General features: G+C 36.4%; 3 protein-coding genes across 5 annotated transcripts; all 3 read left to right on the top strand.

The window, feature by feature from the left end:
• The first annotated feature begins 3285 nt into the window (after window positions 1-3285).
• On the top strand, window positions 3286-5785 carry LOC118055730 (uncharacterized). The gene is made up of 2 exons (XM_035067705.2): window positions 3286-3578; window positions 5106-5785. The coding sequence occupies exons 1-2, from the start codon at window positions 3411-3413 to the stop codon at window positions 5640-5642; spliced, it is 705 nt and encodes a 234-aa protein (XP_034923596.1). The 5' UTR covers window positions 3286-3410; the 3' UTR covers window positions 5643-5785.
• Window positions 5786-6192: 407 nt separating this feature from the next.
• Window positions 6193-8678, top strand: LOC118055731 (26S proteasome non-ATPase regulatory subunit 11 homolog). The gene is made up of 2 exons (XM_035067706.2): window positions 6193-6310; window positions 7199-8678. Exons 1-2 carry the CDS (start codon window positions 6226-6228, stop codon window positions 8473-8475), a joined length of 1362 nt encoding a protein of 453 aa, XP_034923597.1. The 5' UTR covers window positions 6193-6225; the 3' UTR covers window positions 8476-8678.
• Window positions 8679-10063: 1385 nt separating this feature from the next.
• Window positions 10064-12100, top strand: LOC118055732 (bZIP transcription factor RISBZ4). Of its 3 annotated transcripts, XM_073409719.1 has the most exons (7): window positions 10065-10368; window positions 10511-10634; window positions 10749-10893; window positions 10988-11063; window positions 11412-11537; window positions 11654-11696; window positions 11804-11973. In XM_073409719.1, the coding sequence occupies exons 1-7, from the start codon at window positions 10228-10230 to the stop codon at window positions 11809-11811; spliced, it is 663 nt and encodes a 220-aa protein (XP_073265820.1). In that variant the 5' UTR covers window positions 10065-10227; the 3' UTR covers window positions 11812-11973. The 3 variants fall into 3 exon arrangements, with proteins under 3 accessions (XP_073265821.1, XP_073265820.1, XP_034923598.1); XM_073409720.1 differs by lacking the exon at window positions 11654-11696 and having other exon boundaries at window positions 10064-10368; window positions 11412-11605; XM_035067707.2 differs by having other exon boundaries at window positions 11654-12100.
• Window positions 12101-12122: the final 22 nt, after the last annotated feature.

Below are 12122 nucleotides of genomic sequence, written 5' to 3'. Positions count from 1 at the left end.
TTAAAACAAGTCTTACGAGCTTGGTACACACGGCTGAATGACTTTCTTCTTCTATTGGTTTTCAGGCTTATAAGGTTGATACCTCTTTATTTATTTTGTCTATGAATTATGATATATGTTATCTTTTTGTTTATATTGATGATATTTTACTCACTAGTAGTAACTCTGCTTTGGTTCAACGTCTCATTACTTTGCTAAGTTTAGAGTTTAAACTTCATGATTTGGGTGATACTCATTACTTTTTAGGAATTGAAGTTACTCCTACCAGTATGGGTCTTATGCTTAATATCCTTTGCATGTTGATAAGTCATTGTGCAAATTAACATGTTGATACTCTAACCCCTGCTTCTAAGATTGGATTGTAATCTAGTGATTTATTTTTGGATTCCACTCGCTTTCAACAAATTATTGGTACTCTTCAATATCTCACATTTACTAGACTAGATATATGTTATGCTGTGAACATGGTTTGTCAATTTATGCATGCTTTTATTGAGGGTCATTGAGCTGTTGTTAAACATATATTGTGATATTTGAAAGGTATGACTTCTTTTGGCCTGCACCTTACTCATGGTTCTTCATTATCTCTTCATGGTTTTATTGATGTTAATTGGACTGGTAGTATTTATGATTGTAAGTCTACCATGGCTTACATTGTAATTTTTAACACCAGACTTGTTTCATAAAAATCTAGCAGACAACGAATTGTTGCTCGCTTTTCCACTAAAGCTGAGCATAAAGTTTTAACTGATGACACTACTGAGGTTCTTTGGCTTCACTATCTTTTGTCAAATTTATATTTCTCTCCTAATTCTGTCACTACTATTTGATGTGACAACTTGGGTGCTACTTATTTGTCTGCTAATTCAATATTTCATGCTCATACAAAGCATGTTGAGATTAATTATTACTTTGTTCGTGATCGAGTGGTCAAAAAAGAGATTTAGATTTGTTACATATCCTCCAATGACCAATAGCTAATGTTCTTACTAAGCCGCTGTCTCGCTCTGCCTTTACTTATTTACTGTCCAAGCTTCATGTGGACACCCTACCTTCAGCTTGAAAGGATGTATTATGAAATATGTTATATTATAGAAAATATTATAATTTTCCTGTATAGATTTATTATATATATATATATATATATATATATATATATATATATAGAGAGAGAGAGAGAGAGAGAGAGAGAGAGAGAGAGAGAGAGAGAGAGAGAGAGAGAGAGAGAGAGAGATTGATTGTCATATTAGGTTAAGCCTCATATTTTACACAAAACACTATTATATTATCTTCTTCAATTAAATGAAAAAGACATTTCAAAGTCCTAGATTAAAATTGAAAGCAATGTGCTATGACATTTGAGAATCCCAAGGATTCTTGTCTGGAAGGATATGGTCAGCAAAACGATCAAAAAGCAATTCCATATTAATAAAGAGGACGTCTTCAATCAATTAGCTTTACAGTGAACTATTATATGATAAAAAAAAATAATAATAATCTTCTAGTTAACCCATGTGTTATATCAGTGAAATAACTAGCTAGTTAATTCTCCTAACTAACGATTAAGAAAGATTATTTAATTTCGATACGCAAAAGACATGCTCAAGGAGAGCAAATTAAGAAACGGGATAAGCATATTATAAAGAACAAAAAATAATTCGAGAATTTATTTGCAACGAACAGATCATCAGCATGTGAGGATTTGAAGCATGCCAGAAAGTATCAGGAATTTGTTCTAATGGAAGGTATATGAGTGTATTTCATGGCCTGTACGTCTGGCTCTCTTGACAAAATAACTAGTGGAAACTGAATATGATTCCAACATTCATGGCAGCCAGATTCAATTCACACATGAATGTAGCAGTAAATGGGGCGAATTAAGGACATTCATCCCCACCACAAGAGACGATTCTCGACTGCTGAGTGATCCCTAACCAAGAAATTATGTGCCATTGGATCTTCCATCTATCTAACATAATTACCTACCTCCTTGACAGCAATAATATCATTGATTCTCAAGACAAATAAGTCCATTATTTCAAGGCGAAGACGACGAAGGACCTCATGCAGCTTCCATCATGTGATCATCGCTGAGATCTAGAGCCTCTGGCTAAATACTAACCTTCAAGTACAGCAACTAATCAAAACTTAATCATCATCAGAGCATGCGGTTAATAATCATTACTTGTGGTTATGGAGTCTGTGTGTGTTAACATTACTCGTTGTTTAAATATCTATATGTATTAATTTTACTAGTTTTGAACAATTTCGGATGCGTGTATATATGACAGTATAGTCACGCAAGATATAGAGGAGAGGCCATATATGCATACAATACTGCTTTCATGGGAAGCACAAACCACACGCAATTAGCTTGTAAAATCCATGAGCATAAGCATAGAGAGCAGCTGCTGCAAGATCATGAGTGCGTATACACGTTGCCCTACGTACACTCTCCCTCTCATGAAAAAGGCATGTCCTTGGTCGCTTCCTCTTCTCCTCAATTATTTTTATTTATCTATCCACCTTATCTTCCATTATTATTTTACTTTCTTCTTTGCGCCTTGTCAGATTACCACTCTCCCCTGATCTCCTTTATACCACCACCCATTTTCTTCTGTGCATAATAGCCTCGCTAAATCCCTTCAATATTCCTTACATGAAATAAATAATAAGATTGGTTTTAAGGTATCATTCGATTAATATTGTATTGTACAGAAGAGACAGTTAATTACTGGAAAAATTCATTTTAAAACTATCATTCTACATTATAATTCTGTATATCTTCGAACAAGAACAATAAAAATTAATAAAAGTGACTATATATAGTTGTCTCTGTCTCCTTGTATCTTGGAATTTCACTTCATATATATCCATATATAGTGTAATTAAATCCTGCAAAAATTAGAGTCACTTCAATGTTGAATCAAACCCTTTTTGTGAAAATAAGAAAGAAATGCCCTTGCAAGTTATTTGATTTGTTGAGCAAAAGGGTTGTGCGACATGCATGGGGTTCTAATAAATTAATACTTGAAATAAATTTATTTATTTATGAAATGAAAAGTGAAGAAAAGTAAAGTGACAAATGGACAATATAAGCATTAGTTGCATTTTTGTAAAGCAGCAAATATTATTGGGGTTTTCCTCCTTTTTCTTCTTGGCTTTATGTGCATGTTGAATCACGCAGTCAAACAAGACCACATACATTACTTCCATGTTCAATACACACACATACGCTCATTCCTTCCACGTCTCTCTCTCTCTCTCTCTCTCTCTCTTTGTATATATATATACGTGCCTGTGTGTAGCTTCCATGACAGTTTTGAAATAGAGTTCTTGAGTTTTAACAAAGCTAGCCAGAGAAGATCAGAATACAAGCCTCCGAGCAGCATTCACACACAAACACAGACATGGAGTGGAGAAAATGTTATCTTGATGTTATACTAGTACCACTAGGGTTTATGATCTCCATGGTTTACCATGGCTGGTTATGGCATAAGGTTAGAACGCAACCTCTCACCACCATCATCGGGACAAATGCTAGCGGGCGGAGGTGTTGGGTTTCAGCCATAATGAAGGTACCGAATCTTGCTAGCTAGCTACCTACCTTACTATTTGCACTTAATTCTTTCAATTTTATCACCTTCAATGATATATATATGCTTATATTTCATAATTTGATATATTTGATGGGTGTTTACTATTTTTTCTTCATAAACCAAACTTCATTAATAAAACCATCTAAAAAAGGGTTGAATACCAAAAAGAAGAAGTGAGAATACCCTATTACAAGCATGCAATCTTATCAGATAATAAATTAAAGTAGATGGATAGAATATTGTAGCCCATTTCCCTGTGCATCTAGACACAATACGACTGTATATTGTTGTCCATTTTGAGCAGTGTAGCTTTTTTTGCACTTCAACTGTTAATTTCTGCAATTTTATCCTTCAAAATTGGAAAACCATGGTTTTTTTTCCCTTTCATTTCTCTCAATTTGCATGACTATTAAGTTTAGTGTTAGATTATGGATCGGGCTCAATCCGAATTTAATTGTTAAACCTACAAAGGGGTGAATATAAAAAAATAGCAAGCTAGAAATTTCTCATGTTCAATCCTGTTTTGTTTTTGTTTTTATTCCTTTTTATCCATGTCTTTGACACTTTAATTTAAATTTAATTTTCTTTTAAGGATTTGCCTTAGCGATTCCCGTGTTCTACATTCCACATGATAAGGAAATATAACCTCCCCCCCTAATATTCGTACCTGGCTACTAAGAAAAAGGAAAAGAAGAAGAAGGAAAAGCTTCCACAAATATATGATTTGGGAATTATATGAATCATTCCTCTCTCTTTTTTTCGATATATTAATATCAGAACCATAGTTTGTTAAGGAATTTGAAAAGAAAAAAAGAGGATATACTAACTATAGCGGGCCAATATCCTTGTGGTACCGTGTAAATATCCCACCAAGTTGCATACCTTAGGCTTGATTCCTGTACAGTAATTATTGCTGCTGCTATTTTCTAAAGCAATTAAAGGAAAGCAAGGCATATATTCATAGTGCAATTTGATGGAAAACCCATATTCCTTGAGTCGATTTGGCCACTATTAATGCTATGCAAAGATGTTGACAGCTTGCATGAGCATATATACAGGGAGAATTAAGCCAGGGCGCATTGGGAGACAACGTCCCATCATTTTCCTTTCAATAATTCTCTACTTTTTCTCTGTAGAGTTCTGAGATATATGGCCATTATGATCTCATAGTTCGTGATCATTGCCTTTCACTTCACCATTACGAAAAGAAGGAAAAAAAAAAAGAAGGGAAAAACCAGTCGTAAGTAAACATTTGTTTTTGATGATGAATCTTATGTCCCCAGAAAGCACTAATTGCATCAATCACATATCAAATCAAATTTAGCCCTATTTAGATGATCAATCCGAAGTTACTGGGCATACGATTAATGTAAAGAACAAAATACTAGCTTGGAATTCTTTTCTGATTGCAATTATCTGATAGATTATTAATTTTGACCATGCTAGCGCATGGAAATCATCTTGACTAACAAGAGTTTAATAAATTAATTTGACGGGGACATGCAGGATAATGATAAGAAGAACATACTGGCAGTCCAAACTCTTAGAAACTTGATCATGGGATCAACCCTAATGGCCACCACCTCCATCCTTCTATCTGCTGGCCTGGCTGCCATTATAAGCAGTACATACAGTGTGAAGAGGCCACTAAATGATGCGGTTTATGGGGCTCACGGTGAATTCATGGTGGCGTTAAAATACGTCACAATCCTAACCATCCTCATGTTCTCATTCTTTTGTCACTCTTTGTCCATAAGGTTTGTGAACCAAGTTAACCTGCTCATCAATACTCCACCAGATCCCATGTCCATGGTGACCTCAGAGTATGTAAGCGAGCTCTTAGAGAAGGGGTTTGTCTTGAACACAGTGGGGAACAGGCTCTTCTACTTGGCGATGCCTCTCTTGCTTTGGATATTCGGGCCAGTCCTTGTTTTCCTGTGTTCAGTCACAATGGTCCCAGTGCTTTACAACTTAGACTTTGTGTTTGGTAATGGACAGGGAAAGACTACGAAGAGGAATGGAGAGATCAGAGACTTTGTATGACAGCAAAATATTAAAGGAGATAAAGTATTAAATGTGTAATATATGTAAGTGGGGTAATTCGTGTGTATGCCATTAATGAAACTATGGACAACCTTTGTTTTAATTTCCATGGGTAAGAGAGTTGGATTTTGTGTAATTTCCTATATATGTTTGTTAAGGTGGAATGTGTCTGAATCAACTCATTGCATGAGGCAGAAGCCATTACTTTTCATAGTGGAAACGAATTTGTCATGTGTGCCTCCAAATTAAGTTGGTGTTTTATATAACATTTCAACCTGATATTAATTACGTCTCAATATATAATTTTTTATTTTCCTTCGTTTACTATAAGATCTATTGTGTATTGGACCTAATTTTTGCTCCACATAAATTACCGACAAGTTATTGATTATCCAATTATGTCTAACCAGCGATCTGCGCCTTAAACTCTAATGCTAACCCGACCTAATTATTGTCAATAATATCAGCTGTACTTTAAGATTCAGCTTGCAAATAACAGCCCATTTAGAGCCCATTGTTAAAATAAAAAGCCCATCGTATCTCTGCGGCTCATAAGAAGCCCAGTGTGGAACTTATCTGTAACATGCTGCACTGCCCCCCATTTAGCATTGCCGATTGTCTGGGTATCCCTCTCTCTCTGATCACTCTCTCTTTACTTCTTCTGCAAGGTAAGCTTGATTTTCCCTTTATTTCTTCACATTTTCCTCTCTCATGTTCTATCTTAGCTTTCTTTTTTGTGATCAAAGGTTCACCTGGTTACTCTCTTTTTTTCGTGCATATTTTGTGCTTTCATTTTAAAGCTCTAACCTTTGGAAACTTGAAAAAAAGCTTGGATTTTTTTGTTTAGGAAGATGGTTACTTTTGGCATTTTGAAGCATCGAAAATGCTCCCATTTGTAAATACTTGCCAGAAAAACACTGAAATCTGTGGATCACTATTGTTGGTTTTGGACCTTTTTGTAGTACTAAAATGGAGTCCTCTTCATAGAGGTTAATACTTGTTCTGTTGTTGGCATTTCGTTTGTTTTATTGAACATGCATGCTAGAAATTCAAGATTTCGTTTTTGGTAAGATGGGTTTTTACACTTCTTGGAGTTAAGTAATTTACTTGCGTTTCTTCAATGGGTCATTTATGTACTTCTTCATTTTCTAGATTCTTGGTGCTTGCATTGATGGGGGCCATGCTTTGAATTTTACTTAGGGTTTCATGTTTTTCATTAAGGTAACATGACTTTGAAGATTTTTAATACTTCACATATGGTAGCTTTGCACATTTCCTTGCTATTAATTTCATGTTTAAGAATACCCTAAAGAATGAGAGATTTTAGTATGCTTGAGTAGCTGAAACGAGGTTTTTAGTCATTAGTTCTTTAATGAATAACCTATGCAATAGAATCTCCAAGGGCAAGGTGTATCATCCAGTTTTATGGAAGTATAAGCTAATTTGGTCATCAAGGAGCAAATATTTGATAGTCATGTTATGATTTTCTTGTATATTTTTCACTAATTATTTCACAACAATGTTCAAATTACAATCTGGTGATAATTGTCTTGCAGCTGCAGCTATGACTGGATCATATCTTCCAGCGACAACAGACTCAATTACTCTGGCTTCAAAAGCTGAGGACCCATTTGAGGCCATTTCCATCCTACACAAAATTCTTGAAAACCCTTCTTCTTCTCCGGATGCTATTCGCATAAAGGAACAGGCTATTACCATTCTGTCGGACCTTTTCACACAACATAACATGGCTGAGGATCTTCACGCTCTTCTTTCTCAGTTGAGGCCTTTCTTTGCCGTGATCCCAAAGGCTAAAACTGCCAAAATTGTCAGGGGAATAATCGACTCTGTTTCCAAAATACCTGGAACATCTGATGTCCAAATTGCTCTTTGCAAAGAACTAGTGCTGTGGGCTCGTGTCGAAAAGCGTGCTCTCCTGAGGCAACGGGTTGAGACAAGGCTTGCAGCTCTTTTAGTGGAAACTAAGGAGTATTCAGAGGCACTGGCCCTGCTTACCAACTTGATAAAAGAGGTAAAGGGAGTGGATGACAAGCGACTTCTTGTGGAAATACTCTTGCTCGAGAGTAAGCTACACTATTTGTTGAAGGACCGTCACAGGGCGAGAACTGCTCTCACAGCTGCGAAGAAAGCTGCGAATGCAGTCTATATGCAACCAACTCAACAAGGTACCATTGATTTGCATAGTGGGATTCTCTTTGCTGAGGACAAGGAGTATACAACAGCTTATAGCTATTTCTTTGAAGCATTTGAGGTACTTAATGCTGTTGAAGACCCAAGGGCACTTTTCAGTCTTAAATACATGCTATTGTGCAAGATCATGACGAACCAATCTAAAGATGTTGCTGGGCTGATTTCTTCTAAGGCAGGCCTTAAATATTTTGGGCCGGAACTGGATGCCATGAAAGCAGTCGCCGATGCTCATTCCAACCGATCTTTGAGGTCCTTTGAAAAGGTGCTGCGGGATTACAAGTATCAGCTGGAGACAGACCCGACTATCTACAATCATCTCTCATCCCGTTATGAAGCTCTTGTGGAACTAAACCTGTGTAGAGATATTGAGCCTTTCTCAAGGGTCGAGATTTCACACATTGCTGGGCTGATTGATTTGCCTGTGGACTTTGTGGAGAAAAAGCTGGCACAAATGATTCTCGACAGGAAGTTTGCTGGGATACTGGACCAAGGTGCTGGACATATCATAATATTTGATGAACCCAAGGAGGATGCTCTCCTCCCTGCAGCTCTGAAAACCATCTCCAGCATTGGCAAGGTTGTGGACAGCCTTTTTGTCAAATCTTCCAAGATTGTGCACTGAAGAGATTTGCATTGCTTGAGTGCTGCATGTTGATTTCCATTTCCAGTCGTTTTGCTAAGAATAAGCCTGTAGACACCTGACAGTGTTTTGGTTCCAAACTCATGTTCCTGAATTCCTTTGCCAGTTAACGTTGGACTGATGTTGCAATTGGTATGCTGACCATATTCTCGATCAAAATCCTGATACTGGAGATTTTAGAATCCTTTAAAGGCCCAACAAGATATGTGTTATCTAGCCTATCCAAATCTTTGAGTCCTTGTGAACCCCTTTAGGCAGATAGCAAGATTTGACACTAAGACCCACCCATTAAGGTATGTGTTATATAGCCTATCCAAATCCTCTGACCTGAACCGTCTGGATTTGGGCTTTATACAAAACGACATCACTACATGACTGTCCAGCTGGTTATATGTATTTGGCAGTCCATTCTCTTCGCCTGGAACATTCAACAACTGGAGTGCAAGTAACCACAAAATCTTTTCCTACTTCACGAAATAAACAATACGAGGTGGGTTTGCCGGTAGAAACCGCGTTTTGTTCTGAAAAGTTTCTAACCATGAAAAAACTATAATCTATGGTGCCTTAACAGTGAAGAAACTCCCCTAGATGGGTTTTCTGTGCAAAGGAAAGCTAAAGAAACAAGGAACTTTTGATTCTGATTGTGGCTGCAACGTGGGGTATGCTTGATAATTCACTGTGTAAAAGTTAGGTATAAACCATTCCAAAAGCAGGCAAAGTTAGCCAAAAGCAATAATATTATTAGTGTTAGCATTACTTTTTTCAAAAAACAAAAAACACTTGAGAAAATTAAGTGGATCTTCCCTGGTTTGAGCACGACATCCTATTATATAAAGCATTTTATCAGCAACTTTGTCATGAGGACGGTGGCAGTCCATATCAACCTTCCATTGCTTTGTCCTTGACTTCTCCATAATAAACCTTAGACGTCAGTTTTATTTACTACAACACCATCCGCTCAAGCACAGTCATCCCCTGCCATGGAGGACGAGGGTTTGGTCATGTCGCCTTCATGCTTAACCTGCGCATTTGTTAAGGAATCATGTGATTGGAATCTATCGTGGATGTGTTTATACATCGGAATAACGAGGAAATGATCGCGAAGAAGTCCGGAACACGTCAAACAAGTAATCCAATATAAACAACCATAATTTTAAGTTTTATCATTAGATTAAACTTAAATTTAATTAGGAGGTTTTACAAGCAACCGATGCCTAAGAAGACTTTCAAATTAAACTTAAAAGATTTTGTTTTAATTATTTTTCTAATTAATTTTAGTTTTTAATTACCTTTTACCTCTTTATAAACACGGTTGGTGTTTTATTTTGCTTTTTATTGTTAATGAATTATGAATTTTTCGAGAAAATACCATAATTTTCTCTACTTATTTTTTAACATTTAAAATTATAATTCTAAAACTTAAGAGCCCTAATGTCGGTCCACAGTGACGAACATGCGTTTAAACAATGGATTCGGGAAGGTAAATAAGCAAATAAAGCAAGGACATATTCGTAGTTATCAATAAAGGTCAAAACTTTTTCACTTTGGCACCACTTTTGCTTCCTTCCACTACTCCAAACTCCCAAGCAAAGACCTGTACTTTGCTCAAGATCCCTAGCTCTCTATAAATAACTCCCATGAAGTCCCCCGATCACTTCCCTCACTCTTTTTAATTTCTCTAAACATAATAATTATCATTATTATTAGCTGCAGGAGTTGAAGCTAATCAAGGAAATGGAGGAGCAGAAAGCAGGAGGAAGTGATGGGATGAAGAAAAGTGAGTCAGAATTGGCTGATCTTTCTGCTGAGATTTATGGCTTCTTCAGTGATATTTTATCTGGTGATCTTTCTTCTTTGCCTGACAACAAAACTCGGGTTAGTAACTGTCTCTTTCTCCGAGAAAAATGTTATTGCATAGTTCCTATGCATGTGGATCAAAACAGTTTGATTGGTTGGCGGCAAATCCATTGTAGCCAACTCAAGTTTGTAGTAAGTTATTTGTTGTCTGCTAATGTAGGACATCGTGAATGGTTTCTCAACTTGTGGTGGATTAACAGAATCCTGCTTCCCCTGGTCTCAAAATACCAATCCCAAGAATTCCAGTGTTTCAGTGTCTACTGATGCCCAGTCATCACTTTGTGGTATGAAACCAAAGTCATATTTTCATCTAGCTATGTAGCTTAGTCTGATATGCTATTTAAGGATGTTTTGTTTTTGCGGTTTAAAATCTTAATTAATGGCTGGAAATTGGTCAGTTGGCAGTCCAATGTCTGCTAATAAACCAAGAGTGAAAGATAGCCAAACCAGAGTTGCTGCCAGTGTTTCGTCTCCTGACCAATCAGATGAAGATGGTCTGTCTGAGCAGAGCACAAACCCTCATGACATAAAACGTATTAGAAGGTAATATTGATCTTTCCTAGAGACTGGAATACAGATGTTTGATGGATGTCAATCCTGCCTGTATGTGATTGTGATTGTTGCTTTGTTTCTTTAGGAAGGTTTCGAATAGGGAGTCGGCTAGACGATCGAGAAAAAGAAAACAAGCACATTTATCAGATCTTGAAGTTCAGGTATGATTAATGTTTAGAGTATTAATTGGATATCTGATTTGTTTAAACAAGTTGAAGCTAGTAGTAGTTGCTGAGAGAAAGGTAAGTAGATGGATAATCGGACTGCTTTGACTGTATACAAGAATTTCAGATTTTCGTTTCACAGGATTTCAAAGTTTGTTTCTGTCATTAAGCATTTCTAAAATCAAACGGAGCATGATTTCCATCTTATAGCACTTTTGCTATATTTCGAAAAATTGTTGTTCAAGTAGAACAAGTTCATTGTTCTTCCTAAGATGTAGCTTTTTCTATCCAATCTCTTTAAGAGTAATTGATATTTGAAATCATGCCTGATTCATGTTTTCTCAGGTTGATCATTTGACAGGGGAAAATGCATCTCTATTCAAGCAACTTTCAGATGCTACCCTACAATTTCGTACTGCTGAAACAAATCGTCGTGTGCTTAACTCAGATGTTGAAGCTTTGAGAGCCAAGGTGTGTCTACTGCTGGAACACAAAGCAGGACTTTTGTATGATAAATAAATGAAAGACTTTCAGTTCAGGTTAACAAAACTTGATTTTGTCTAATGGAGTTTATGATATAATTTTAGGTGAAGTTAGCAGAAGATATGGTTGCTCGAGGTTCATTGACGTGTAATAATTTGAATCAATTTCTTCAGAGTCATCTAACTTCTCCTCAACTGCTCAATAATCATAACTTTCATCTGATGCCAAATGTCTCACCAACTATAACAATCCAGGGAGATGAAGCATCATATGCCGGAATGTCAGTTTCGGGACAGAATTCAGGACTTGGACTTGGAAGCACAGATATCAGCAATGGCAACCTTAATAATGGCATCTTAAGTGATGCAGTAAGCTGTGTAACAAACATTTGGTCTTAAGAATCTGATTAAATCTTCGTATCCAATTAGGCTGATTCCCATGCTGCATGGATGTTATAAATCTATCATCATCATTATTCTTGTATTAGAATTAAGTATCAACATTTCTAAGATACATGATATTTATGCTATATCTTAAGATATTTGTAACCAGCTATTGATGCAAATGACGAAA

This window comes from Populus alba, chromosome 6 (assembly GCF_005239225.2).
Source record: "Populus alba chromosome 6, ASM523922v2, whole genome shotgun sequence".
Classification (NCBI taxonomy): domain Eukaryota; kingdom Viridiplantae; phylum Streptophyta; class Magnoliopsida; order Malpighiales; family Salicaceae; genus Populus; species Populus alba.
Note: the sequence above shows the minus strand (reverse complement) of the source record. Positions and strands in the feature narration are given on the sequence as shown.